General features: G+C 45.8%; 1 protein-coding gene across 1 annotated transcript; it reads left to right on the forward strand.

The window, feature by feature from the left end:
• LOC142244619 (scinderin-like) lies at positions 1–27,865 on the forward strand. Its single transcript, XM_075316875.1, has 11 exons — positions 1–145; positions 2,548–2,636; positions 2,839–3,054; positions 4,886–5,007; positions 7,907–7,997; positions 13,253–13,423; positions 13,617–13,794; positions 13,964–14,085; positions 14,583–14,660; positions 17,640–17,700; positions 26,782–27,865. The coding sequence occupies exons 1-11, from the start codon at positions 1–3 to the stop codon at positions 26,913–26,915; spliced, it is 1,407 nt and encodes a 468-aa protein (XP_075172990.1). The 3' UTR covers positions 26,916–27,865.
• Positions 27,866–27,979: the final 114 nt, after the last annotated feature.

Here is a 27,979-nt window from a genome sequence, read left to right on the forward strand (position 1 = left end):
ATGTCTCTTATATTAAAGGTTTCAGATGAAACTGGATCCATGCAAATAACGACAGTATCAGAGGAAAGTCCGTTCTCCAAGTCCATGCTGCTGACCGAGGAATGTTTCATCCTCTATGGAGGAGACAAGATCTTTGTATGGAAAGGTAAAATAATAATAATAATAACAAGAACAAATAATAAGTATATAATAATTGTAAAATAACAATAAAAATAATAATAATAACAAGAATCAATAATAAGTATATAATAATTATAAAATAATAACAATAATAATAACAATAATAACAAATAATAATAAATATATAACAATTATAAAATAATAAAATTAATAATAACAAACAATAATAAGTATATTATAAAATATTATTAGTAATAATAAGAAACATTAATAAGTATATATTAATTATATAATAATAATAACAATAATATTATTAATAATAATAATAAAAAGAAGAAGAAACAATAATAAGTATATAATAATAAGATAATACAAATAATAATAATAATAATAATAATAATAATAAACAATAACAAGTATATAATAATAATAATAATAATAATAACAAACATTAGTAAGTACATAATAATTATAAAATAATAATAATAAAAAGAAGAAGAAACAATAATAAGTATATAATAATTATAAGATAATACAAATAATAAGAATAAACAATAACAAGTATATAATAATAATAACAAACATTAGTAAGTACATAATAATTATAAAATAATAATAATAATAATACTTGTTAATGATAAACAACAATAATAATAAGTAATAATAATTATTATTGATAGGCGTACACGCGGATAATCGGGACCGGCGGGGTCAATGTTATCTTTTTTTAAATCCGATAACAGTCTGGAATCCAGTCCATATATAGGTCTATGGGGTCCAGAATCCAAAGATTAAAAATGCTGGTAGAAGGGATAGAGGATAGGAGCAGGCGTGCTGCACTTACTGAGGCTCTGGCATGGCGGTACGCTGCTTCCAGGTCACACATTTACTTCCAGATAATTAACCTTTATTAAATATTCACTGCTTTCCCTGCCCACTGGCGTCTGTGATTGGTTGCAGTCAGACACCCCCCCCAATCTGTATGACAGCGTGCCTGACCAATCACAGTCTGTCTGCGAGTCTATACCAGAGAGCAAAAAAAAATAAATTAATACAAAATCTGTCGTGCGGTCCCCCCATATTCTGATACCCAGCACAGATAAAGCCCAGGGCCACAGGCTGCAGCCCCCAGCCGTGCTCTTATCTTGGCTGTGTATTAAAATAAGAGGAACCGCATGTGGTGTTGTTTGTTAAATTATTCAAATAAATCATTTTAAAAACAGCGTGCTGCCTCCCCCCCCCCCCATTTTGATACTCAGTCAAAATAAGGCCCAACAGCTGGGGGCTGGTATTCTCAGCCTGGGGAGGGCCATGGTTATTGCCCCCTCAATCCTAAAAATAGCAGACTGCAGCCGCTCGGGATTGTTGCATCCATTAGATGTAACAAGCCTGGCGCTTTACCCGGCTCTTCCCGATTGCCCTGGTGCGGCGACAATTGGGGTAATTGGTGGGACCACACGTCGTTTTTTTCAATTATTTATTGAAATAACACTTTGTTTAAAAAAGCTTCATGTGGTTCCTCTTATTTTGATACACAGCCAAGATAAGCACATGGCTGGGGGCTGCAGCCTGTAGCCGTATGCTTTATCTGTGCTGGATATCATAATATGGGGGGACCCTATGTCAGTTGTTTTACTTATTTAATTTTATACCACATTATGGACCCGCAAACAGTGCCTGTGATTGGTTACAGTCAGACGCTGTCACACAGGCTGGGGGCGCGTCTGACTGCAACCAATCACAGACGCCAGGACGGCCGATGGGTGGGGAAAGCAGTGCATATGGATGAGCGATAATGAGCAGCCCAGGAAGTGAAGGAGAGACCGCCGCAGCAGTGTACAGCCGCACGGGACGGAGTCTTGGTAAGTATGAAACACTCGCTTCATTCTTATTTACTTTATTTTTCCTTTATTTTTTTTTTAATTTCTTGAGTTCTGGTTCTGGACCAACACCCGGAATTTTGGGTACCTTTTAAACCGCGCGGGTCTGGACTTTTACAATCCGTGTCATAATAATAATAATAATAATAATAATAATAATAATAATAATAATAATAATAATAATAATAATAATAAAATATGAAATAAATAAAATAATAAAAATAATAATCAAAATAAAAGTAATAATAAAAATAAATAATAAATATAATATTGGAAATAATAAAAAATAATGATAATGATAATAATAGTAAATTGAAAATAATAATGATAAATAAAATAAAAATAATAATAAATATAATAAAAATAATAAAATAATAAAAATAATAATTAAAATTAAAGTAATAAAAATAATAAATATAATATTGAAAATAATAAAATAATAAGAAATTGAAAATAATAATAAATACAATAAAAATAATAATAAATATAATAATAATAATAATAATAATGCTTCACTGTGGGCAGAGTGTAATACATATTTTTTTAGGCAAAAAGTCTAATAAAGAAGAAAAAAAGATGGCTCTAAAGACAGCAGAAGATTATCTGAAGAAGATGAATTACGCCGCCAACACTCAGGTATTAAATAGACCATAGAGAACCTGATATTTGGATATTTGTAGACTGGTCAGGAATTAACAATCAGAGATCCTGTTGTTTCCAGAACGAGTAAAAGGACAAATTCCAATATTCATAACGAGACTGATGACTTTTTCCCGCTCTGCGTATTCCGTCCATTCTCATTGTCCTGTTATATGAGCTCTCTATGCTTCTGTTACAGATCATAGTTCTGCCGGAGGAGGGCGAGACCCCGATGTTCAAACAATATTTCAAAGACTGGAAAGATAAAGAGCAAAGTCAGGGCTTCGGGAACGTGGTGACTAAAGGAAGAATAGCAAATATTAAGCAAACTGCATTTGATGCAAAATTGCTCCACAGCTCTCCAAAAATGGCTGCTCAGTACAACATGATCGACGACGGGTCAGGAAAAGTCGAGGTGATTTTACATAATATATCCAGTTTTATTTAAACTAATGTAATACTTGCCCCTATGTACAAAAATATAACTACTATAATACTGCCCCTATGTACAAAAATATAACTACTATAATACTTCCCCATGTACAAAAATATCACTACTATAATACTGCACCTATGTATAAGAATATAACTACCATAATACTGCCCCTATGTACAAGAATATAACTACTATAATACCGGCCCTATATACAAGAATATAACTACTATAATACTGCTCCTATGTACAAGAATATAACTACTATAATACTGCCCCTATGTACAAGAATATAACTACTATAATACTGCTCCCTATGTACAAGAATATAACTACTATAATACTGCCTCTATGTACAAGAATATAACTACTATAATACTGCTCCCTATGTACAAGAATATAACTACTATAATACTGCTCCCTATGTACAAGAATATAACTACTATAATACTGCTCCTATGTACAATAATATAACTACTATAATACTGCCCCCTATGTACAAGAATATAACTATTATAATACTGGCCCTATGTACAAGAATATAACTACTATAATACTGCCCCCTATGTACAAGAATATAACTACTATAATACTGCCTCCTATGTACAGGAATATAACTACTATAATACTGCTCCTATGTACAAGAATATAACTACTATAATACTGCTCCTGTGTACAAGAATATAACTACTATAATACTGCTCCGATGTACAAGAATATAACTACTATAATACTGCTCCTGTGTACAAAAATATAACTACTATAATACTGCTCCCTATGTACAAGAATATAACTACTATAATACTGCCCCTATGTACAAGAATATAACTACTATAATACTGCTCCCTATGTACAAGAATATAACTACTATAATACTGCCTCTATGTACAAGAATATAACTACTATAATACTGCTCCCTATGTACAAGAATATAACTACTATAATACTGCTCCTATGTACAATAATATAACTACTATAATACTGCCCCTATGTACAAGAATATAACTACTATAATACTGCCCCCTATGTACAAGAATATAACTACTATAATACTGCCTCCTATGTACAGGAATATAACTACTATAATACTGCTCCTATGTACAAGAATATAACTACTATAATACTGCTCCTGTGTACAAGAATATAACTACTATAATACTGCTCCGATGTACAAGAATATAACTACTATAATACTGCTCCCGTGTACAAAAATATAACTACTATAATACTGCTCCCTATGTACAAGAATATAACTACTATAATACTGCCTCTATGTACAAGAATATAACTACTATAATACTGCCCCCTATGTACAAGAATATAACTACTATAATACTGCTCCTATGTACAAGAATATAGCTACTATAATACTGCTCCTATGTACAAGAATATAACTACTATAATACTGCCCCCTATGTACAAGAATATAACTACTATAATACTGCTCCCTATGTACAAGAATATAACTACTATAATACTGCTCCCTATGTACAAGAATATAACTACTATAATACTGCTCCTATGTAAAACAATATAACTACTATAATACTGCTCCCTATATACAAGAATATAACTACTATAATACTGCTCCCTATGTACAAGAATATAACTACTATAATACTGCTCCCTATGTACAAGAATATAACTACTATAATACTGCTCCTATGTAAAAGAATATAACTACTATAATACTGCCCCCTATATACAAGAATATAACTACTATAATACTGCTCCTATGTACAAGAATATTTTTAGTATAATACTGATACAGGAGTATAACTACTTTACAGTGAATGTGTTTTCCCTCTCTAAGATTTGGCGAGTAGAATCCATGGGTAGAGTCCCAGTAGACCCAGAAACTTATGGACAATTCTATGGGGGGGATTGTTATATCATTTTATATACTTCATCTAAAGGAACAGTGATCTATACCTGGTGAGTAGAAAAGGTGAAAGTATAATTGTTGAATTGAAAACAAGAACCCTTTTTAATCCAATCAATTTTTTAAATTTGTATTGAGACATTTAAGAGCAGCACTTACAATCTTTATGAATCCATTTGCTGCTGATAAATGGCATACAGTGGGGCAAAACTAGAGACTCATGGGCCCCAATGCAAAAATTGCACCTGGACCCCCACTTGCATATTGGTCAGATGTATTGGCCCTTGTAGCATTCTAAATCCTATAAAAACATATGTGTTGTTCTCTCTTCATCATATAATAATGACTCCTCTCCTGGGCCCCTTCCAGTAATAATGTCCCCCATATTGTGCCCCTTCTTCATGGAATTTTCCTTTTTTGGGCCTTTTTCAGTAATAATGTCCAACATAATGACCCTTGCTGTAATATTTTCACATCCTGACCACTTTCCTGATATAATGTCCCCCATTCTGGCCCCTTTCCTAGTTTAATGTCCCCCATCCTGGGCCCCTTCCAGTTATTATATCTCTCATCGTGCCCATTGCAGTAATAAAATATACTGGCACTATTCCTGGTATAATGTCCCCTTCTTAGCCCCTTTGTGTAATAAGATCCCCATAAAGACCCCTTCCTGTAATAATGCCTCCCATCCTGCTTTAGTGTCTCCCATTCTGAGCCCATTCCTGATATAACATCCCCCAACCTGTGCATCTTTCAGTATTACTGTCCACATTCTGGTGTGATATTCCCATCCTGGCCTCTTCCAGTAATAATGTCCTCCATTCTAGCGTATTGTCCCTCATCCTGGACTCCTCCCAATAATAATATCCTCCATCCTGGTATAATATCCCCATCCTAGCCCCTCCCAGTAATAATGTCCTCAATCCTTGTGTAATGTGCCCATCCTGGACCCTTCCAGTAATAATGTCCTCCATCCTGGTGTATTGTCCCTCATCCTGGCCCCTTCCAGTAATAATGTCCTCCATCCTAGTGTATTGTCCCTCATCCTGGACCCTTCCAGTAATAATGTCCTCCATCCTAGTGTAATGTCACCATCCTGGACCCTTCCAGTAATAATGTCCTCCATCCTGGTGTAATGTCCCCATCCTGGCCCCTTCCAGTAATAATGTCCTCCATCCTGGTGTAATGTCCCTCATCCTGGCCCCTTCCAGTAATAATGTCCTCCATCCTAGTGTAATGTCCCCATCCTGGACCCTTCCAGTAATAATGTCCTCCATCCTAGTGTAATGTCCCCATCCTGGACCCTTCCAGTAATAATGTCCTCCATCCTGGTGTAATGTCCCCATCCTGGCCCCTTCCAGTAATAATGTCCTCCATCCTGGTGTAATGTCCCCATCCTGGCCCCTTCCAGTAATAATGTCCTCCATCCTGGTGTAATGTCCCTCATCCTGGCCCTTTTCAGCATTAGAAATGAACATTTATATATGGTAAAGTAAATTTGTCCAATTACTTTTGAGTCCCTGAAAAGAGGAGACTTTTTAGAAAAATGGTCGCCATTCCAAAATGTTTCACTGGATATTTCTGTTCACCTTTTTAATTAAACCTGAAAGTCTTCACTTGCATCTCAGTTGTTTTATATGAAATAAAAAATAGTGGCCTGCAGAGCTGAAATCACGAAGATTCAGTCACTGTCCAAACATTTCTGGACCTAACGCTAAGTCCCCTATCTTGGACCCTCATCCTTGGCCCCATCAAGAGAAACTGAAAAGTTGTGTTTTATAAAACTGTAGTGGAAAAAATATGCAATGTTAAAAAAAAAGCTAAATACTAAGTATGGGAATCTAACCTAGAAACGGTTCTTTCCAGCAACAGTTAGGGTTGGGTTAAGAGAAAAATCCTGGAAGCTGCATTCTTTTACTTGGCCAGTAGAGGGCGCTATGGGCCATACGATCCTGTGTACAATGAATTGGGTGATAGTTCAAACAAGTGGTCAAAGCTCCATCCAAAAAGGAAACGTCACATCCCAGACCTCATAGGAGAACCTTATTTTGTCGATTTACTACTATACATTTGTATTACGTCTCCTGAAATTAGTAAAAAATAAATACAAAGTTTAAAATAATAAAAAAAGTAAAAAAAAATATTCCCCAACTCATTGTTTCCTATTAACGATTAAAATAAGCATATTTGACATCCCTAAAATGCATATATAAATGAAAAAAATAAAAAAATAAATAAGTTTAAAATAATAAAAAAAGTAAAAAAATATTCCCCAACTCATTGTTTCCTATTAATTATTAAAAAAAGGCATATTTAATATCCCTAAAATCCATATATAAATAAAAAAAATAAATAAGTTTAAAATTATAAAAAAAAGTAAAAAAAATATCCCCCAACTCATTGTTTCCTATTAATTATTAAAAAAGGCATATTTAATATCCCTAAAATCCATATATAAATAAAAAAATAAAAAAAATAAGTTTTATATATAAATTTATATATATATATATATATATATATATATATATATATATATATACACAGTATACATACTGTATATCAGAATTGGGGTTGTTTTTTTTTTGCCCATCAGACTTCCCTAATAAAAAGAATCATTTCACCGGATAGAAAAATCAACCCCTGAAAAAGCTCCATGAACGGAAAAATTAAAAACCTTTATGGGTCTGGAAAATTGGTGATAGGAAGGTTTTTTAAAATACATTTTTGATTTTTTTCACTATTAAAAAAACTGATAATTCTAATAAAGAAAACAGGATAAGTTTGGTGTCGCTGTAATCATACCGGATAATTATATTTCCTGGTAATTTTTATTGCACCATAAGAACAAAGAAAGAAAAATAATGGCAGAATTTTGAGCTTTTTTTTGCTTTCGTTTTTTTTTTTTCATCACATTAATGTGTATTATAGATTTGATACATTTCTTCCTTGCAGGCAGGGGAATCATTCCACAAAAGACGAGATCATGGCGTCCGCCTTCCTCACGGTGCAGCTGGATCGTTCCATGAAAGCCGGAGCCACTCACGTCAGTACAAAGCTGATCCAGGGGTTTTAGCTCCGCAACGTCATCCCCTATCAGGGCCATCACTAGGAATTTCAGGGCCCCATACTGGCAAAATTTTGGGGCCCCCATGAGAATTCACCCAGGCTCCACCCCAGATCCATCACCGCCACCCCTCAAACCTTCCTATGTGTGTATATATATATATATATATATATATATATATATACACAGTACAGACCAAAAGTTTGGACACACCTTCTCATTCAAAGGGTTTTCTTTATTTTCATGACTCTAAAAATTGTAGATTCACATTGAAGGCATCAAAACTATGAAGTAACACATGTGGAATGAAATACTTAACAAAAAAGTGTGAAACAACTGAAAATATGTCTTATATTCTAGGTTCTTCACAGTAGCCCCCTTTTGCTTTTATTACTGCTTTGCACACTCTTGGCATTTTCTTGATGAGCTTCAAGAGGTAGTCACCGGAAATGGTCTTCCAACAGTCTTGAAGGAGTTCCCAGAGATGCTTAGCGCTTGTTGGCCCTTTTGCCTTCACTCTGCAGTCCAGCTCACCCCAAACCATCTCGATTGGGTTCAGGTCTGGTGACTGTGGAGGCCAGGTCATCTGGCGTAGCACCCCATCACTCTCCTTCTTAGTCATATAGCCCTTACACGGCCTGGAGGTGTGTTTGGGGTCATTATCCTGTTGAAAAATAAATGATGGTCCAACTAAACGCAAACCAGATGGAATAGCACGCCGCTGCAAGATGCTGTGGTAGCCATGCTGGTTCTGTATGCCTTCAATTTTATATAAATCCCCAACAGTGTCACCAGCAAAGGCCCCCCACACCATCACACCTCCTCCTCCATGCTTCATGGTGGGAACCAGCCCCGCAGAGTCCATCCGTTCACCTTTTCTACAAAGACACATTGGTTGGATCCAAAGATCTCAAATTTGGACTCATCAGACCAAGCACAGATTTCCACTGGTCTAATGTCAATTCTTTGTGTTCTTTATCCCAAACAAGTCTCTTCTTCTTGTTGCCTGTGTGGCGCCCCTGAGGCTTCCGTCGCCACAGGTCATTGCACCCCATCAGCGGTGTGATGCCCCATTCTGGGTGAGGAAAGGAGTGAACACCGGTCCCCTGGTAAATCTACACTACACCCATTGCTAGGAACACACTGGGACCAGGGATAGTGGCAGAAAACCCTCCCATGCTGCATGCTGGGAGGGGTCGTAAGACCCATCCCTGCTCCTATAGGGTAGAACAGAGCAACTGGGGAGGTGGGAGGAGCCACAAGAGGCCAGACACAGAGAGGAAGGTCAAGTTAGTTTCAGTTTACCTCAGGGAGTGAGAGAGTGAGGAGCCAGCATGTAGCTGAGAGTTGAGAGAGAGTGGGGAAGGAGGAGGAGGCCTGCTGGAGGCAGGCAAGGAGGAGAAGAGAAAGGAAAGAAAGCTCCAAGTCAGTCAGGAGCTGAAAGGAAAGAAAGAGACGCTTCCTGGTGAAGATCCTGGGACTCAGAGGGTCCAGGTGACACCACGCAGAGAACAGAAGGGGTCCCAGGGCCACGGGCAGTCCTAGAGGTGCCAAGGGTAGCTGTAGAGCTGTGATGGCCTGCTCCACAGGAACATCGGTGGAGGGATCAAGCTGCAACAGGGGACGGTCCCTAGAAACCGGAGGAGTGCAAAATCATCTCCAAACAGTAAAAACCGAGGCCCAGGGAAAGTTGTAGACTCCCCGGGCCACAGCCCACAGCAGTCCTCTGAAAAAGAGGTAATCAGCCGACAGGTGACCCCCCCCAGCCTGGAGGCTGTAGTGGAGGCCAAGCCAGGTTTACCCTATAAAAGGCAAGGCTTAGGAAGACAGCATAAGGAAGAGACACTTAAGAGAAGGGCACCGGGTTTTGCTCCAAGAATCACCCAGAAATGGCGGAGGTTCCTGACCGTGGTCCCAGCAGTCCTGGGGCCCAGACAAGAATTGTGAGTAAAGAACTTGAACTGCCCCCTTGGAGTAGTCTTCGTTATTTCTGCTATCCAGACTTCCACTACACCATAGACTCTCACGAGCACCAACAGTGCCCCGGGCATTGCTCCACCTGTGGGGAGCAGTACCATCATTGCTGCCACATCATCACCCCGGAGGCCTTACACAGCAGCGGCGGCTTAATAGCCGCAGACCACAGGTGGCGTCACGAACACAAACTTTATTCATCAAACCACATATTTTACTGACACCCACCAGGGCCACGGAGCCGGGCCCAGCCACCACTGACTACCACCGGACAAGTCCGGCCCGGCACCGGGTGTCCCATAGCCCTGGGGTGGGCGAGTCAACTTTGGCGTCACGAACAGGATTTCGTGCCCGGTTACACCGGGTACTGTGCGTCTGAAGAATCGTGAAATAACCTGTGTTTTACCGTGAAAACTGCCGCCATTAGCGCTACAGAGAGCGGGAAGAAGGGGGGCGTGCCAGAAGAAAGGGCGCGAAGAGAAGCCCCGCCCCCTTGTCCAAGAAAAGAGCGCGAAGCACCATGGAAGGCGGAAGACGAAGAAATGGCGCCTAGAAAAGCTTGCCGGCTGGCAGAACAAGTCAAAATGCCAGACCAGCAGAGAGAGAAAATGGCTCCTGCAAGCGGAGGCCAGGGGGAGCTTACCTGGATCAAGCCTGTGACCGCCGCTGAGCTGGAGGCTGAGGTCGGAAGAATGGCTGACAGGATGAAGAAGCAGAGCGGACGGGAGACAGCCGTGTGGGGGAAGGAGATGGTGCTGGCCATGAGGAGTCTGCAGATGTCAGTGCAGCGAGGCCTGTGTGGAGGTGCCGCCCACGACCATCCGGAGCCCACACCAGCGATGGCGATCCTGCTGCAGAACATCTCCAGCCTAGATCTGGGTGAGTCCCATGCTGCCCCTGCTGGCGCGAGTGCCCCAACCCCCGCTGCCATGCCCGCGGTCCCTGGAGAGACGCCCGGCACGGCGACGCCGATCCGGGCCGCAGCCACGCCAGATGCGGCCCGCCAAGATTTCGCCGCCGGAGCGGCGCCCATCCACACCGCAGCAGCGACTCCAATACAGGCCACGGCCCGCCAAGACCAGCAGACGCAGACTGTGCTGACCGCTGTCTACCTGCTGCCAGGTGGGGAGCCGGAGAAGAATCCCTACATGTAAAGAAGTAAGAAGCAGCTGAACTGTATATAGCCCCTGTCTGCCCCTTATTCTTTGTGAAGATGTCCCTTATGTGCTGCCCTAATGTGCTTTTCGAAGACGACACCCTTTCCTGCCTTACTGCCCCATGTACTTTTTGAAGAAGTCACCCCCCCCCATGTGTTACCGGGCCACTAGACTGGAATGTGGTCCCTGGTAAATGTGATGTGTAAAGTGTCCTGTGTAACCAGGCCACTGGACTTAGTGGCTGGTTGAGTTTTGCACTTTTGTTGATTGAAAAAGAAACAAACTGCCAGGCTACTAGACTTGTTGTAGCCAAAAATGTAATTAGTTGCACCCGTTGTGCCCCCTACCAGAATTATGGGGGATATGCCCAAACTGTGCAATGAACTGAAAGTGCACACTTAGATGTTTCTTTATAAGAAGTTTGCAACGTTCAAGTATTTGTGCCTCCCATAAAGGGAAGAAATGTTTTATTGTTTTATTGTTATGCATAACAAAAATGTTTTTGCAGTTTTTCCCACATGTTTTGTTGTCTTTTCAGCCCGAGGACGTGCTGGGATTCGCTGTGGGGGAGTGTGGCGCCCCTGAGGCTTCCGTCGCCACAGGTCATTGCACCCCATCAGCGGTGTGATGCCACATTCTGGATGAGGAAAGGAGTGAACACCGGTCCCCTGGTAAATCTACACTACACCCATTGCTAGGAACACACTGGGACCAGGGATAGTGGCAGAAAGCCCTCCCATGCTGCATGCAGGGAGGGGTCGTAAGACCCATCCCTGCTCCTATAGGGTAGAACAGAGCAACTGGGGAGGTGGGAGGAGCCACAAGAGTGCAGACACAGAGAGGAAGGTCAAGTTAGTTTCAGTTTACCTCAGGGAGTGAGAGAGTGAGGAGCCAGCATGTAGCTGAGAGTTGAGAGAGAGTGGGGAAGGAGGAGGAGGCCTGCTGGAGGCAGGCAAGGAGGAGAAGAGAAAGGAAAGAAAGCTCCAAGTCAGTCAGGAGCTGAAAGGAAAGAAAGAGACGCTTCCTGGTGAAGATCCTGGGACTCAGAGGGTCCAGGTGACACCACGCAGAGAACAGAAGGGGTCCCAGGGCCACGGGCAGTCCTAGAGGTGCCAAGGGTAGTTGTAGAGCTGCGGTGGCCTGCTCCACAGGAACATCGGTGGAGGGATCAAGCTGCAACAGGGGACGGTCCCTAGAAACCGGAGGAGTGCAAAATCATCTCCAAACAGTAAAAACCGAGGCCCAGGGAAAGTTGTAGACTCCCCGGGCCACAGCCCACAGCAGTCCTCTGAAAAAGGGGTAATCAGCCGACAGGTGACCCCCCCAGCCTGGAGGCTGTAGTGGAGGCCAAGCCAGGTTTACCCTATAAAAGGCAAGGCTTAGGAAGACAGCAGAAGGAAGAGACACTTAAGAGAAGGGCACCGGGTTTTGCTCCAAGAATCACCCAGAAACGGCGGAGGTTCCTGACCGTGGTCCCAGCAGTCCAAGGGCCCTGGGGCCCAGACAAGAATTGTGAGTAAAGAACTTGAACTGCACCCTTGGAGTAGTCTTCGTTATTTCTGCTATCCAGACTTCCACTACACCATAGACTCTCACGAGCACCAACAGTGCCCCGGGCATTGCTCCACCTGTGGGGAGCAGTACCATCATTGCTGCCACATCATCACCCCGGAGGCCTTACACAGCAGCGGCGGCTTAATAGCCGCAGACCACAGGTGGCGTCACGAACACAAACTTTATTCATCAAACCACATATTTTACTGACACCCACCAGGGCCACGGAGCCGGGCCCAGCCACCACTGACTACCACCGGACAAGTCCGGCCCGGCACCGGGTGTCCCATAGCCCTGGGGTGGGCGAGTCACCTGTCCTTAGCAGTGGTTTCCTAGCAGCTATTTTACCATGAAGGCCTGCTGCACAAAGTCTCCTCTTAATAGTTGTTCTAGAGATGAGGTGTGTCCAAACTTTTGGTCTGTACTGTATATAAACAGTTGGGATATATATATATATATATATATATATATATATATATATATATATATATATATATATATATATATATATATATATATGTGACCTGATCTCCATTTCTGTTTCTCCAGACTCGCGTCTCTCAGGGGAAGGAGCCTCCACATCTTCTGGCCATATTCAAAGACAAGCCGCTGATTGTCTTGAAGGACGGCACATCCCGGAAGGGTGGTCAGGCTCCTCCGCGTCCCGTCCGTCTCTTCCACGTGAGAAAGAACATTGGGTCAATCACGAGGATAAATGAGGTACAGAAGACATTCCACACGGGTGCATCTCAGCAGAAAGATTATGAGTTCTCAATTACAGGGTCATATATGAAGTGGCTGGATCCAGTGCGTCGCAACATAAAAATTAGCATTTTGTAGATTTATATATTTATTTGAATATTGTTTTAGCGGCTTCTGGACTCCGGAATGCATTACCCCTTTTTATTTGCAGGTTGACCTTGATGCCCGATCGCTCAATGCCAATGACGCTTTTGTGCTGAAATTCCAAAATAACTCGGCCATTATGTGGATTGGTAAAGGAGCAAATGTGGAAGAAATCAAAGGCGCGGAATATCTGGTGACAACCATGAAGTGGAAAGGGACAAAAGTGGAAGAAGGCAAAGAGCCAGGTAGGAGACCAGCATCTTTTCCGGGGACTTGCTTCTGGCTTGGACTCTGATGTCCGCGACAATCCAGGACATAAAACTTTTACTTCTAATGTGAATTCAGGCCATTTTGGGATTTCCTCACTCTCTGACATCACAGACTATAATCCTATAAAAATTGTCTTTTTATCAGATACATTCTGGACAACCTTGGGCGGTAAGAAGGAATATCAGACGTCTCCTCTCCTCGAAACCCAATTGGAAGACCACCCACCAAAACTGTACGGATGCTCCAATAGGACCGGGAGGTTTCTGGTAATAGCCCGATTCTTCATAGGTTTCATATGATTAATTATAAAGTATCCCATGATGCCGACCATTATTAGAGCAGATAGACGTGATAGAGAAGGGTCCTACATATAAGACCCCTGTCTCTTAGTGCCAGGACCCGGACCATCCATGTGGACGATTGGGCTGTGCTCAGATACATTTTACCAGCTGTGATACCTTGTAACAACCTGGAGTCCTGACTGATACTTCACAGAGGATTCTACAGACTGGACACAATTGTAGCAGCTGTGATGAGGACCCATCTAGTGCTTAGGAGGGGAGGGCCAAAAATGTGACCCCAAACGCCCGAGGATGTGAAAATTGAACCAACGCTATGATACATAATATTATTTCTATAGGCTGTACACTACTTGTTGCACAGAGGATTTCTGGAGTGGGGTTGGATTTGGGGAGTGTATGCATCTGACTCCATCTGTAATGACCCTGTGACCATCGTTCTCCTCTATGATGGGGCCTCGTAGGTTGAAGAAGTTCCCGGGGAGTTCACACAAGACGATCTGGCGGAGGATGATGTGATGATGCTGGACACCTGGGAGCAGGTAACTGCGACAGTCATTTGCCAGAATAGGGAACCTCCTGTGATCCAGCAGGTACCGGACCTGATGGGTATCGGATTATTGGATATTCTGGATTATTGGATTTTTCAACAAAGTGGGATAAAAGCTTTATTTTTAAAGCCTTCGTCACATGTGTGTAGAAAACATGTACGTGACAAACTGGTACCAGTGTCATCAGTGTCATCAATGTGCCATCCATGTGTGTGTCTGTTTTTACCATCTCTGTGTCATATGTGTGTCGCGGGCAGGGAGGGGACGCTGCGCTCACCAAGTTCGGGTCCGGCGCTGCTGCTGCTTCGCTTGCTGCTCGGTGGCTCGAGCGGTGGGCCGGATCCGGGGGACTCGAGCGGCGCTCCTCGCCCGTGAGTGACAACGGGGTTGGTATTGGGGATTTATTGTCTGTGACGCCACCCACGGTTGTGGTGAGGTTGTGACACCACCGCTGCTCTGGACGGGGATCCCGGGAGCGATGACAGGGAGCAGCTTGGATGTTGTTTTTCCCCTCCGTGGGTAGGGGGTTGGTTGTCCCGGGGCCCGGTGAGGGAGGGGTGGCAGGTGGGTTACGGGGCCTGGTGAGGTGCAGGGTCGTGGGGGCAGCGCTGTGCCGCACGGCACGGTGGTACTCACTCAGCCAATGATGAATACAAAGTCTCCGGTAAAACAAACGGCTGGATGGACGGGTCCCACCGATGGCTGCGGCGGTTCTTCTCCCGGTAGGTTGGCGGTGACTGCCTTTCCCTGCACCTGTGTTGTGTTCTCGGTTCTGGTGGCTTCCCACTGGTAACCCGCTCCCCAGCTTGGATGGATGCTGAGGGAGCCCCTTATGCCCGCAGGCTCTGGCCTGGGAACTGTAGCCTTGGCGGTGACTGTATTTCCCTTCATGGTTTGAGCTGTTGCCTTCAATCGGGTCTTGACTGCTGGGAAACCCCGGAGGTTCCCTTCGCTAACGGATTTGACCGGTTTTACGGCGACTCCCAGCCTGGTCGGGGTCCGTAGGCCCTGCCGAATGGTGCTGGCTTCTCTTTGCTCCCTGATCCGGTACCGGCGGGCCACCGCCCGTCCCCAGTCCTTACGGTTCACGTCAATCAGCCCCTCCTGCAGACGGTCACCACCGTCTGCCAACCTTGCTGTATGTTCCCGGGCCACGCACCCGGACACGGTCAGTCTGCTCCACTACCACTTCACTCTTCCACTCCACACTACTCTCCAAACTGATCTCCTTCCTTTTATCGCCTCCAGGACTGTGAACTCCTCGGTGGGTGGGGCCAACCGCCTGGCCCACCCCCTGGTGTGGACATCAGCCCCTGGAGGGAGGCAACAAGAATTTGTGTTTGACTTCGGTGAGCCTATCCGGGGTGTGGGGTGTGTTGTTGCAGTACCTGTGACGACCTGGCTTGTCCAGGGCGCCACATGTGCATCATACGAGTGAGTCATCCGTGTTACACGTGTGTCATCCGTATGTCATCAGTGAGCCATCCGTGTGTCATCCATGAGTCATCCGTATGTCTATTTTTACCATCTGTGTGTCATCCACATGTCATTTGTGTGTCATCAGTGTATCATACATTTGTCATCCGTGTGTCATGTGTTTGTCATCTGTGTGTTATCCATGTGCCATCCGTATGTTTATTTTTACCATCTGCGTGTCATTGGTATGCCTATTTTACCATCTGCATGTCATCCACGTGTCATTTGTGTGTCATCAGTGTATCATACATGTGTCATCCTTGTGTCATCCGTGTGTCATCTGTGTGTCATCCACGTGTCATCCATGTGACATCTGTATGTCTATTTTTGTCAGCCATGTGTCATCCGTCTGTCATCAGTGTTTTTCTGGTATAGTTAAAGAAATAACGATATTACAAAGCTTCTCACATACTTTTAATGTTAAACACGTACAGCACGCACATTGTACGCTGCTGCCATCCGTGAACTGTACGTGTACAAGCATGTGAAGATCACCATGGCTTATAATGGGTCCATGTGTTATCCGTGAAAAATGGATGCCACGCTTACCAGAAATGCATACATATGATGGAGGCCTTAAAGAGTGATATATCTTAAGGAAGACATAATGTGTAGAGCTGTGAATCAATGCCAGGGTGTCAGAATCTCTGGATTATTAGATGCCCAATCAAAGTGAAGAATATTGTCTTACAAAGCCACTAGGGGGCGCAGCACTGAACTCCCTCCACTAGGAGACACACAGCTACCTGCAGCCGCCACTAGAGGGAGCTCCTATTATACAGACACTGTAGCCACTTCAGTTTTCTCAAGAATTCTGTAAACGGCTTGAAATGTAACCTACGAGATGTTGTAACTTTTGGGCTTTGTCACGCCAGCGTTTTACAAAGAAAGAGAGAAACGTAGCAGGAAGGGGAATTAACTGATCAGAAACTAGTCATAAAAATATACTACATAAAAGTGGTGTAAATTTCGACAGAAATGTCCTCTGTAGGGTTCTTTCACCCCTTAGTTTGGGTCCATCAAAAACAGAATTTGACACTTCCAATATGTAACAGATGCCCCCATCTACCATAGTTCATATATAATACTGGTTCCTTTGGGCCCCTGACCCTCAGTCTCCAGGGCCCGGGGACAGTAGCAGCATTTTCAGCCCTATAGCAGAATCCCATTAGATGCAACAGGTTCTTCCATTATCATATAGTCTTAACCTCTACTTCATATAATCAGTAAGGACTTCAAGATTTGTTTTTGCCCCCCCCCCCCCCACATAAAGTAAGGAACCCACAAAAAGATCAGTGCCATTGGCTGTTTCCGATAGGTTTGTCCCTTCCTAAGCTTTATTAATTAGTAAGACGCACGGCTGGACCATCTGGAGGATCTTCTGATGATCCAGTCCAACCCTGCTCCAAGCTCATGGACCTCCTCTCCTTGTTCTCCATCTTGTCTGTAGTCGCTCATTATCTTATATAAATCATTTTTTGTCTTTTTTTATAGATATTTCTATGGATTGGAATCGATTCCAATGACATAGAGAAGAAGGAATCGCAGGTGGCAGGTGAGTCTATCTTCTTGTCTGTTCCTTTGGGCAGCAGCTGTCTTCTCCTACTCTCCCATCATGGTGGCCATTCAGTAACCGAACACATCAGGGGCTTCAATCTTGGATGAAGATCTACTTTACCTAATCTCTGGTCCCATAAACACAAGTATTTTGGAGGATCTTGTCAAAATTGTCATAGACAAAAGTTCATGGTTTGATCCTATCACGTCAGACTACTAGTTAGGCATCTGCCCTCACCAGGAAACTGATCACCTCCTCATCCCAAATCACTGGAAGAAGCTGGACACTACTTTTTAAACTCACTAGACAACCATTGGATACATTTGAGAAGCGTCATTGAGACAATGTCTATCTAGGGTCCCATCCTCAACAACCCTTCTTTACTGGGGAGCCTAGGTATAGACTCTTCTGATGGGACAACTTTTTAGGAACTCAAGCTAGTCATCTCCAACATCAAACCAAGGGCCAAAAGTGGATGCTTACTTCAACCACAAAAGTAATAATGCAAATTTAATTAAAGGGTTTCTCCAGATTAGCAAACTCTTTTCTAATATCATGTAGTGAAATTCGGAGTTAATAAAGGGGAGAAGGCGTCTTTTGTTCAGGATCCTCATCTCTTAGCCAGAGCGGTGATTGATTGTAAGAGCTTCTTTTCCTCTGGAGGACCCGTCCTGTCGTGCATTGTACATATGTGGCGCCCCTGACCTGGTCAGGCACCACAGAGTATTGCACCCATGCGGGAGCAATGCTTCCAGGTAATCTCCAAAGGCCAGGATGAGGCGCACACACAAACATATAGTGATCAGGCCTCCCACATCACCAGAGGGGACCCTTGGGTAGCCAGAAGGGGTTAACTTTCAATTCCCAGCTAGGGGTGTGTTCAGGGGCTAGTTGCTAGGAAGCAGGGCAGAGAGAGAGAAAAAGAGGGAAGTCGAGAGGAAGAAGTTGAAGAGTGTGGAAGGGAGCAGAGGAGCTCTCGTGTCAGACAGGTCCTGAGGAGTGCAGTAGCTGAAAGCGGGGGAGAAAGGAGTACCGTGGGTCGGCCTGAAAACCATCCAGAGAGAAGGGTGGCTGAGTACGGAGATCCCGGTATCCGAGCACACAAGGGGAACTAGATCCCCAGTACAGGCAGCAGATCATCCAGAGCTGCTTAACCTACAGGTGGGGGGGGTACTTCATGCCCTCACCACGACTACACAGAGCTTGAGCCAAGCAGCAATCACCAGGCCCATAAGGGGACAGGGCCAGAAGCCATCCCACCAAGGCCACGCTGCCGGCAGACGAGCCAGAGAGAGGGGAGCAGGGTGGTAACAGCTTCCCTGGAGGGGTCCTACCACGCTTCAAGCAAAGGATCCTCCTAAAACAGAAAGAGTGCAAGGAAGGCGAGTGGACAGCTACCCTCAGAACGGCCTCCTGGAATTCCTGGTTCAACCTGGTTATCACAGTGTCGCCCGGGCATCTCACCGTGACCTCCAAACAGTGAGTAAACACGTTGAAAGACTTCTTGGACTGTGTTTGAGTCATTCTGCGACCTGTGGTCCCACACACATACACCGGGGCCTGGGGCTTGCCTCACTCTCAGGAGGCTATTACAACTGACTGCACCCACCATCAGCCCCAGGCATCCCTTAATCTGCAGTGGCGGTCCCCGCTGACCGCAATACTGAGAGTGGCGTCACGACAATCAAAAAAGAAGGTTCCCTACCTGTGACCAGATCCAGCTGCGTGGAGTCCCTGAAGGTAATGCACCGACACAGCGTTTGCGGGGCTCCACATCTGGCGTCACGAACAGGATAAGGACTAGACCTGTTCAGACAGGTGACCGTGTGCCTCAGAGGTCCGACCGCAAAAATTGAACCGCCGCCATATTGCCATCTTCAAAAGCGCGCGCTGCAGCCCGCGTGAGGGAGAAGAGCACCGCCCACGAAGAGGTGTGGCCGCCCCAGAATCCCCACAATTCAGAGAGCGTTCTGACCCAGGAAGTGGAAAGGGGGCGCGCAGATTTTTGAAGAAAAATGGACGCTGCAGGAGGTAATGCCCCTGGTCAGGGCGACGCAGCCCAAGCGATGCCAGCCCCCGTCGCGCTGGACGCAGCAGCGCCTGGTGCCGGTGCCGCGGTCGCAGCCGCGCCGGCTGAAATCTCCCCCATAATGCCAGTTTCCTTGCTGTATGTCCCAGGAGCGCAATGGCTGCCCCAATACGCCGGTAAAATAGACACGCTGACCGGGTTTAAGAAGAAGATCAACACCCTGCTAGACATGCACGCGATGACTGGTAAGCAGAGGGCCGCTGTGGTGCTGGGACAATTGACTGAAGCAGCAGAATTGGAAGCTGAGTCCTGGACCAATGATGACCGGAGCTCTGTTGAGACCATCTTTGCCAAACTAGCAGCTGCTTTTGAACACCGCACCGAGGGAGAGCTGAGGACGGACTTCTATAACTGCCGGCAGAAGCCCCAAGATAGCATAAGAGCCTATGCCCTCAGGCTGCAGGCTGCACTACGGGCTCTCAAGCTGGTGGACCCTGTCAGTGATCAGGAAGGAAACCGGATGATGAAGGAACAATTCTTGCGGGGCCTGCGCTCTCCTGAGGATGGGAAGCAGATGAAGCTGTGGTCCCTGGAACACCCTGACGTGGACTTTGCCATTCTGAAAGACAGGGCAGTGAAAGCACTCCAACCTCCTGTGGACACAGACCCCGTCGCACCAGCATGGCCTGCCAGTTCCACGGCTGCAGGAGCGGAATCCTCCTCGCAGACCCTAATAACTGCAAAAGGACTCAACGCGCCAGCAGAGACCATAAGTACGCTATCCTCCCAGGTGCAACAGCTCACTAAGGACGTCGCACAAATCCTGAAAGCAATGCAGTTGCCCTCAGAGACCAAAGTCCCTCATCGGATCCTGCTAGCTGACAACCCAGAGGACGTCCCTTGGATGCGGAGGAGAAGAGGTCCCCCAACCCGAGGCAGGAGCAGTGATCGCTATGACTCATCTGGACAACCCATCTGTCGTCGTTGCCAGGAGGCGGGACACTATGCAAGGGCCTGTCCTTTAAACGAGCCAAACCTGGGGCCGGGGGCCAGTCCTCAGGATTAAGAAGAACAGGCCCAGGTCGCTGCTGTGATCAGTACGTGGGTGGACGTCCTGTCCTGTCCATCGTCCTGGACGGGATCCCTACCCCGGCATTATTGGACACCGGCTCTCAGGTCACCACGATCCCGTATGTCCTTTATCGGAGGTTTTGGTCGGACGACGATCTCCGACCACCGGACCCCTCCCTCACCATCTATGCTGCCAACGGACAGCCTATAGACCAGATCGGGGTCAAAGAGGTAACCATAAAGGTGGGAAGGCAGGAAATGAAGGGACAAGGACTGATTGTTGTGGACACTGATATTAGAGAAAGGAACCCGCAAATGATTTTAGGCACTAATGTCATAGAAAATTGCTTAGGGGAAGTGTTGTTGTTGCTTCACCAGATTGTTGAGGGTGCTGAGGGCAGGTCGCAAAGAGCCTTGCAAAAGGAGATCCGAATCATTCTGAGGAAGCAACAGGTAAAACAGACTGGCGGTGAGATTGGTAGTGTACGGGTGATGGATGCTAACCCCATTGTGATACCCCCACGGAGTGAAATGATGATGTGGTGTAGAGCAGCGGTAGGTCTCAGAGGACAGGATTACCAGGCTGTACTAGAGCCCACTCATTCAGACCACTGGCCCACGATTCTGACAGCCAGGGGGGTAGTTGATGTACACAAGGGACGAGTGCCTGTACGAGTGTTGAACTGTGGGGAGGAGGAAGCCAGACTACCAAGGTACGCTACCATAGCCAAACTGTTTACATGCTCAGATGACGCCATAACACCTGTAGGTCCCCTGACACAAGCTGACTCAAAAGAGGGTGAGACCTCCCAAAAGTAGTTAGAGGATTGGTGCCAGAAACTACACGTGGGGACTGACTCTACACCCGACTACCAGAAACATGGGGTTTACAGGGTCGTGCAGGAATACGAGCAGGTCTTTAGTAAGAACCCACTAGACTTTGGTAGGATCAAAGGGGTGCAACATCACATACCCACAGGCAGTCATCCTCCCATTAAGGAAAGACATAGGCCTATTCCACCAGCCCATTACCAGCGCACAAAGGACATGCTGAAGGACATGAAGGAGGCAGGCGTCATAAGGGACAGTTGTAGCCCCTGGGCGGCTCCCCTGGTCCTGGTAAGAAAGAAGGATGGCACGATGAGGATGTGTGTGGATTACAGACGGATAAATCAGATAACACACAAGGATGCCTACCCTTTGCCAAGGATAGAGGAATCCCTCGCTGCCTTGAAAGCCTCTAACTACTTTTCTACCCTAGATCTTACTAGTGGCTACTGGCAAGTATCTGTAGCAGAAGAAGATCGGGAGAAGACGGCCTTCACCACCCCAATGGGCCTCTGTGAGTTCAACAGCATGCCATTTGGACTCTGCAATGCCCCCGGGACCTTCCAGAGGCTTATGGAATGCTGCCTAGGGCACCTCAACTTTGAAACCGTCCTGCTCTACCTGGATGATGTCATCGTGTACTCCAAGACCTACGAGGACCACCTGAAACACCTGGCTGAAGTCTTTGAAGCACTATCCCGATATGGAATGAAGCTGAAACCATCCAAGTGCCATCTACTGAAGCCAAAGGTCCAGTACCTAGGTCACGTGGTCAGTGCAGAAGGAGTAGCACCGGACCCAGAGAAGGTCACAGTCATCCAGGAATGGCCCACACCTACTACTGTCCGGGAGGTACGTCAGTTCCTTGGCTTGGTAGGCTACTACAGAAGGTTCATCAAGGGCTACACGAAAATGGCAGCGCCTTTGCAAGAGCTCCTGGTAGGCCACCCAAAGAAGAAAGGAAAGATCTCCGGCCCGCCATTTCACTGGGGAGAAGCAGAAGAACACTCCTTCAGACAAATGAAAGGGGCCTTGACGGGTGAAGAGATCCTAGCCTACCCTGACTACGGTCTGCCATTCGTACTGTACACCGATGCCAGTAATGTGGGACTGGGAGCAGTGCTTTCACAGGTGCAGGGAGGCAAAGAGCGTGTGATTGCTTACGCCAGCAGGAAGCTCAGGCCTACTGAAAGAAACCCAGAGAATTATAGCTCATTCAAGCTAGAGTTCCTGGCCATGGTATGGGCTATCACAGAGCGGTTCAAGCACTACCTGGCAGCCACCAAATTCACTGTCTTCACGGACAACAACCCCCTGACCCACTTGGATACTGCTAAATTGGGTGCCATGGAGCAGCGTTGGGTAGCCCGACTGGCGAATTATGACTTTACTGTCAAGTATCGAGCTGGCCGCAAGAACGGCAACGCAGATGCTCTGTCCAGGATGCCTCACCTAGCAGACGAGGGTGAAGATGAAGATGATCTTGAAGAGATTGAGCTGCCAGCGTTCCATCGCCATGGAGCAAAACAGTGTCGGCAGTCGCGTGCCAACCGCCAAGAGGTGACCCTGAACCCACTACCTCACTACAACTGGAAGGAGACCCAGGAAAATGATCCAGCGGTAGGCTTGGTAAAGAAACTGATCAGCCAGCCTGGCGCCAGCCTTGACAAAGGAGCCCCACCTGAGGCACAGTACCTATGGAAGGAGAGGGGTCGATTATTCATCTATCAAGACAAACTTTACAGGAGCATCATTGACCCGAGGACGCATGAGAAGGTGTGGCAAGTGATTGTACCACAGAAGGATACGAGGATGGTGCTAGAAGCCTATCACAATGGTGCAGGCCACTTTGGTTGGAAGAAACTGGAGGCCCTACTTAAAGTAAGATTCTACTGGGTGGGTATGAGATCCGCCCTAGAGAAGTGGTGTCGAAACTGCGGGCCCTGCAATCTTAGAAGAAAAGACCAGCACAGCCAGAGAGCACCACTCCAGCCAATCCAAACTAAACGGCCTCTGGAGATCGTGGCCCTGGACCATGTAAAGTTGGCACCCAGCAGACAAGGCTACAACTACGCTCTCACTATGGTTGACCACTACTCCAGATTCCTGGTGGTAGTACCAGTCAAGGACTTGACAGGTCAAACTGCAGCCAAAGCTTTCCAAACACACTTCTGTCGACCACATGGCTATCCAGATCAAGTGCTCACTGACCAAGGACCAGCCTTTGAAGCTGAGGTGTTTAAGGAGTTTTGTAACCTATACGGCTGCCAGAAGATCCGTACTACGCCTTACCATCCCCAGACCAATGGCATGTGTGAGAAGATGAACCACATCATTCTCGACCTTCTGAAGACGCTCCCACTAGAAGAACGAAGTCAGTGGCCGGAAAAGCTGCCCGATCTAGTGGACATGTATAACAACATCCCTGTGAGTTCCACGAACTGCACACCGGCATACCTGATGAGGGCCAGACCAGGGAGATTGCCAGTAGATCTGGAAATGGGAGTTGAGACCCCTGAAGACCATCTACAAGGTGCTGATTGGGATTCCAACCGCCAAGCCCAATACAAGAAAGTACAAGAGTGTGTGGAGCGAAGCCTGACTCAGCAGCGTGAGAAACAAGAAAAGGCCTACAATCGGAAAGCACCTGCTGTTCCTTTGATGCCAGGAGATATAGTTCTCAAGAGAAAGAGAAGACATCATAAACTTGACAATCACTGGGAAGAAGAACCCTATACTGTGTTACCATCGACGCTTAGCAATGAAAAGACATGCCGTATCAGCAAGGATGGAGGAAAAACAACAGCTATCGTTTCTAGAGATCGCCTAAAGAAATGTCCTGAACAACTAAGAATCCCTGAAGAAAGTCCCAACCCTTTGCCAGTTCAAGAACCAAAAGAAAAGATGATCCATACTGTACTTGGAGATTTTCCAGCAAGTTGGCCTCAATACAATGGAGCAGTAGTTATTCCGGTTATTACATTCCCTCGATCTGGAGAAGTAAGAGACCCAGAAGAACCTGTTCAGAACCTGGAAGAGCCAAATGTAGCTGAAGCAGAAGACCATGTACTGGCATCAATACCTAGCACACCAATTATTCACATTGAGACACATACATCGGGTGGGAGGACACAACCTCAGACAGATGACAGTATGGTACTGCGTAGATCAACCCGCAGCAACTTTGGTCAGCTCCCATTACGCTATAGAGAAAGTACAGTTTAGTTCAAAGTAACGGTATGAAATGTAATGTTTAACCTGTTATAGTTAAGTAACGTTTAAGCGAAATGTGCCCACAAGGACTATTGTGAGACCTCCTTAAAATGTTAGACCATTGGTTATGAACTGGCTTTAACCACAAACTTTGCATTGTAAAAAGTTGCCTCCTTGGTACCAACCACAGAGTCTGCCTGTTGAGGGGCATGGCTCTGCACCAACAAGGGGGCACGCCTGCTTATGGGGCCTGCCCTCCAACACTCGGAAGCGGGTACGCCTGTTTATGGGGCCTACCTTACACCACTCTCCTCAGGAGAGGAAGATTGGAGGAAAGGTCTGGGGAATGTGATGGCCCAGCCCTGGTCACCAAAAGGACCGGCGACCTACCTCCTGGAGGTTTTTGGGTGGGGTTCGGACATGTGGGTGGTTGGTGGTGGAATGGTACCTGGCATGTTTAAATGTAAATAATTGCCCCTGTGTGGGAAAAGTTTGTATTTACCTTTTCTTTTCTCTTGTCTTTGCAGCCCGAGGACGTGCTGATGATAATTAAGGGGGAATGTGGCGCCCCTGACCTGGTCAGGCACCACAGAGTATTGCACCCATGCGGGAGCAATGCTTCCAGGTAATCTCCAAAGGCCAGGATGAGGCGCACACACAAACATATAGTGATCAGGCCTCCCACATCACCAGAGGGGACCCTTGGGTAGCCAGAAGGGGTTAACTTTCAATTCCCAGCTAGGGGTGTGTTCAGGGGCTAGTTGCTAGGAAGCAGGGCAGAGAGAGAGAAAAAGAGGGAAGTCGAGAGGAAGAAGTTGAAGAGTGTGGAAGGGAGCAGAGGAGCTCTCGTGTCAGACAGGTCCTGAGGAGTGCAGTAGCTGAAAGCGGGGGAGAAAGGAGTACCGTGGGTCGGCCTGAAAACCATCCAGAGAGAAGGGTGGCTGAGTACGGAGATCCCGGTATCCGAGCACACAAGGGGAACTAGATCCCCAGTACAGGCAGCAGATCATCCAGAGCTGCTTAACCTACAGGTGGGGGGGGTACTTCATGCCCTCACCACGACTACACAGAGCTTGAGCCAAGCAGCAATCACCAGGCCCATAAGGGGACAGGGCCAGAAGCCATCCCACCAAGGCCACGCTGCCGGCAGACGAGCCAGAGAGAGGGGAGCAGGGTGGTAACAGCTTCCCTGGAGGGGTCCTACCACGCTTCAAGCAAAGGATCCTCCTAAAACAGAAAGAGTGCAAGGAAGGCGAGTGGACAGCTACCCTCAGAACGGCCTCCTGGAATTCCTGGTTCAACCTGGTTATCACAGTGTCGCCCGGGCATCTCACCGTGACCTCCAAACAGTGAGTAAACACGTTGAAAGACTTCTTGGACTGTGTTTGAGTCATTCTGCGACCTGTGGTCCCACACACATACACCGGGGCCTGGGGCTTGCCTCACTCTCAGGGGGCTATTACAACTGACTGCACCCACCATCAGCCCCAGGCATCCCTTAATCTGCAGTGGCGGTCCCCGCTGACCGCAATACTGAGAGTGGCGTCACGACAATCAAAAAAGAAGGTTCCCTACCTGTGACCAGATCCAGCTGCGTGGAGTCCCTGAAGGTAATGCACCGACACAGCGTTTGCGGGGCTCCACACATACATCTCATTGATATGAATGGACATTGTGTAATTCCTTTTTCTTCCTGTTGAGGCGCTCCAGGTAATTTGAATACTTATTGCCAGGTTGTTTCATTGATCACTGCTGATCAAATAGGACAGACTTTGTGATCAGATTATTTTTAGGGAACTGTGTATCAAGTAGGGACGGTCTAAAGCAGAGAACTCATTTAATGGTCGGTTTACCACTCTCCGTCTGTTCCTCTCTTGTATATTACGTTGCTTTGATCCTTGTTCTTGATGCATCTGACTGTTTTATTTTGGTTACAGCCAAACGATATCTGGAGAGTGATCCGTCAGGAAGAGACAAAAACATCCCCATCACCGTCGTCAAGCAAGGATACGAGCCGCCTACGTTCACCGGGTGGTTTTTGGCTTGGGATTCCAAAAAATGGCAACATTAAAAGACAATTTACGTGGACAGTTTGGATCATATACCTCATATACCTCATCCATCTGTGATACTGTACTGTAACAGATGAAGAGATGAAGATTGGGATCATCCATGGAGACTCGGGCTCAAGCATTCTATTGATGGAAGGTTCGAATTGTAACATTCTTAGCAGTTGCTAAGCAACAGATTCAATATGATCATTTAAAAGTGGCATCCAGCCAAAAGCACTTATCACGTTTATACCGCATTGGTGATAATTATTAGTCTTGGTGGTCCGATAGCTAGGGATCAGGGGTTTAGCTGTATGTTTCTAGATTATATCCATGACCTTAGCTGTTTAGGTTGGTGGGAAACTCATAATGGCTCATTTATAAAGATTCAACTTGTCCAAGCACCATTTCATCCAGACTTCTCTACATCACAGGTGGTTTAAGGGACCAGTACCTGTCTGTCTAGCAATCATGGAGGTCCCAAGGTCAACCGACCCCCCACCACCACTGCCCGAAAGTGAACATTTATCGCCTTTAGCAGTACATGGGTGATAAATGCTTTTTAGAACCCAGTAGATACCTTCCCATAACACTATGTTGGTTCTATCATGGTGCTCACCCCAACTGGGCGTGATTTAAAGATTTATCAAATAAATAAGTGACTTTAATTTGATGCTTTAAAAATCATTTTATTTGCCATTTATTTCTCTTACGTTGTCTTGACATGATGACGTCTCCAGTCATGTGCATTAGACAGAATAGAGAGGGTGACATTGTCCATTATCTCTGTGTATGGGACCTGTCAGACAGCGGTCATCCTCTTATACTCTACTATACAATGACAAGGGAAGTTCCAACACCTATAGTGCAGTAATAGTAAGATTTGCCTGTTATCTTCTGTGTACACTAAATATATATTTAAAATCCTGGTAATTATTACACGGCTGTTAGAATCACTTATTACACTTGTTTATTGCTGTGTTACTCTGTGACTGTCATTTGCATCATTGATATCTCAGAGCTGTGAGATACACGGGTCACACGTACATAACCTGTAGGTAAAAGCAAGGCCGTATCTATAGAC

Source organism: Anomaloglossus baeobatrachus, chromosome 6 (genome assembly GCF_048569485.1).
Source record: "Anomaloglossus baeobatrachus isolate aAnoBae1 chromosome 6, aAnoBae1.hap1, whole genome shotgun sequence".
Lineage (NCBI taxonomy): Eukaryota > Metazoa > Chordata > Amphibia > Anura > Aromobatidae > Anomaloglossus > Anomaloglossus baeobatrachus.

Excerpts from the sequence above, each read along its gene's own strand:
- LOC142244619 (XM_075316875.1), top strand. The coding sequence starts at position 1 with ATGTCTCTTATATTAAAGGTTTCAGATGAAACTGGATCCATGCAAATA. Across the intron at positions 5,008-7,906 it reads GGAACAGTGATCTATACCTG|GCAGGGGAATCATTCCACAA; the intron begins GTGAGTAGAAAA and ends TCTTCCTTGCAG. Across the intron at positions 7,998-13,252 it reads TGAAAGCCGGAGCCACTCAC|ACTCGCGTCTCTCAGGGGAA; the intron begins GTCAGTACAAAG and ends CTGTTTCTCCAG.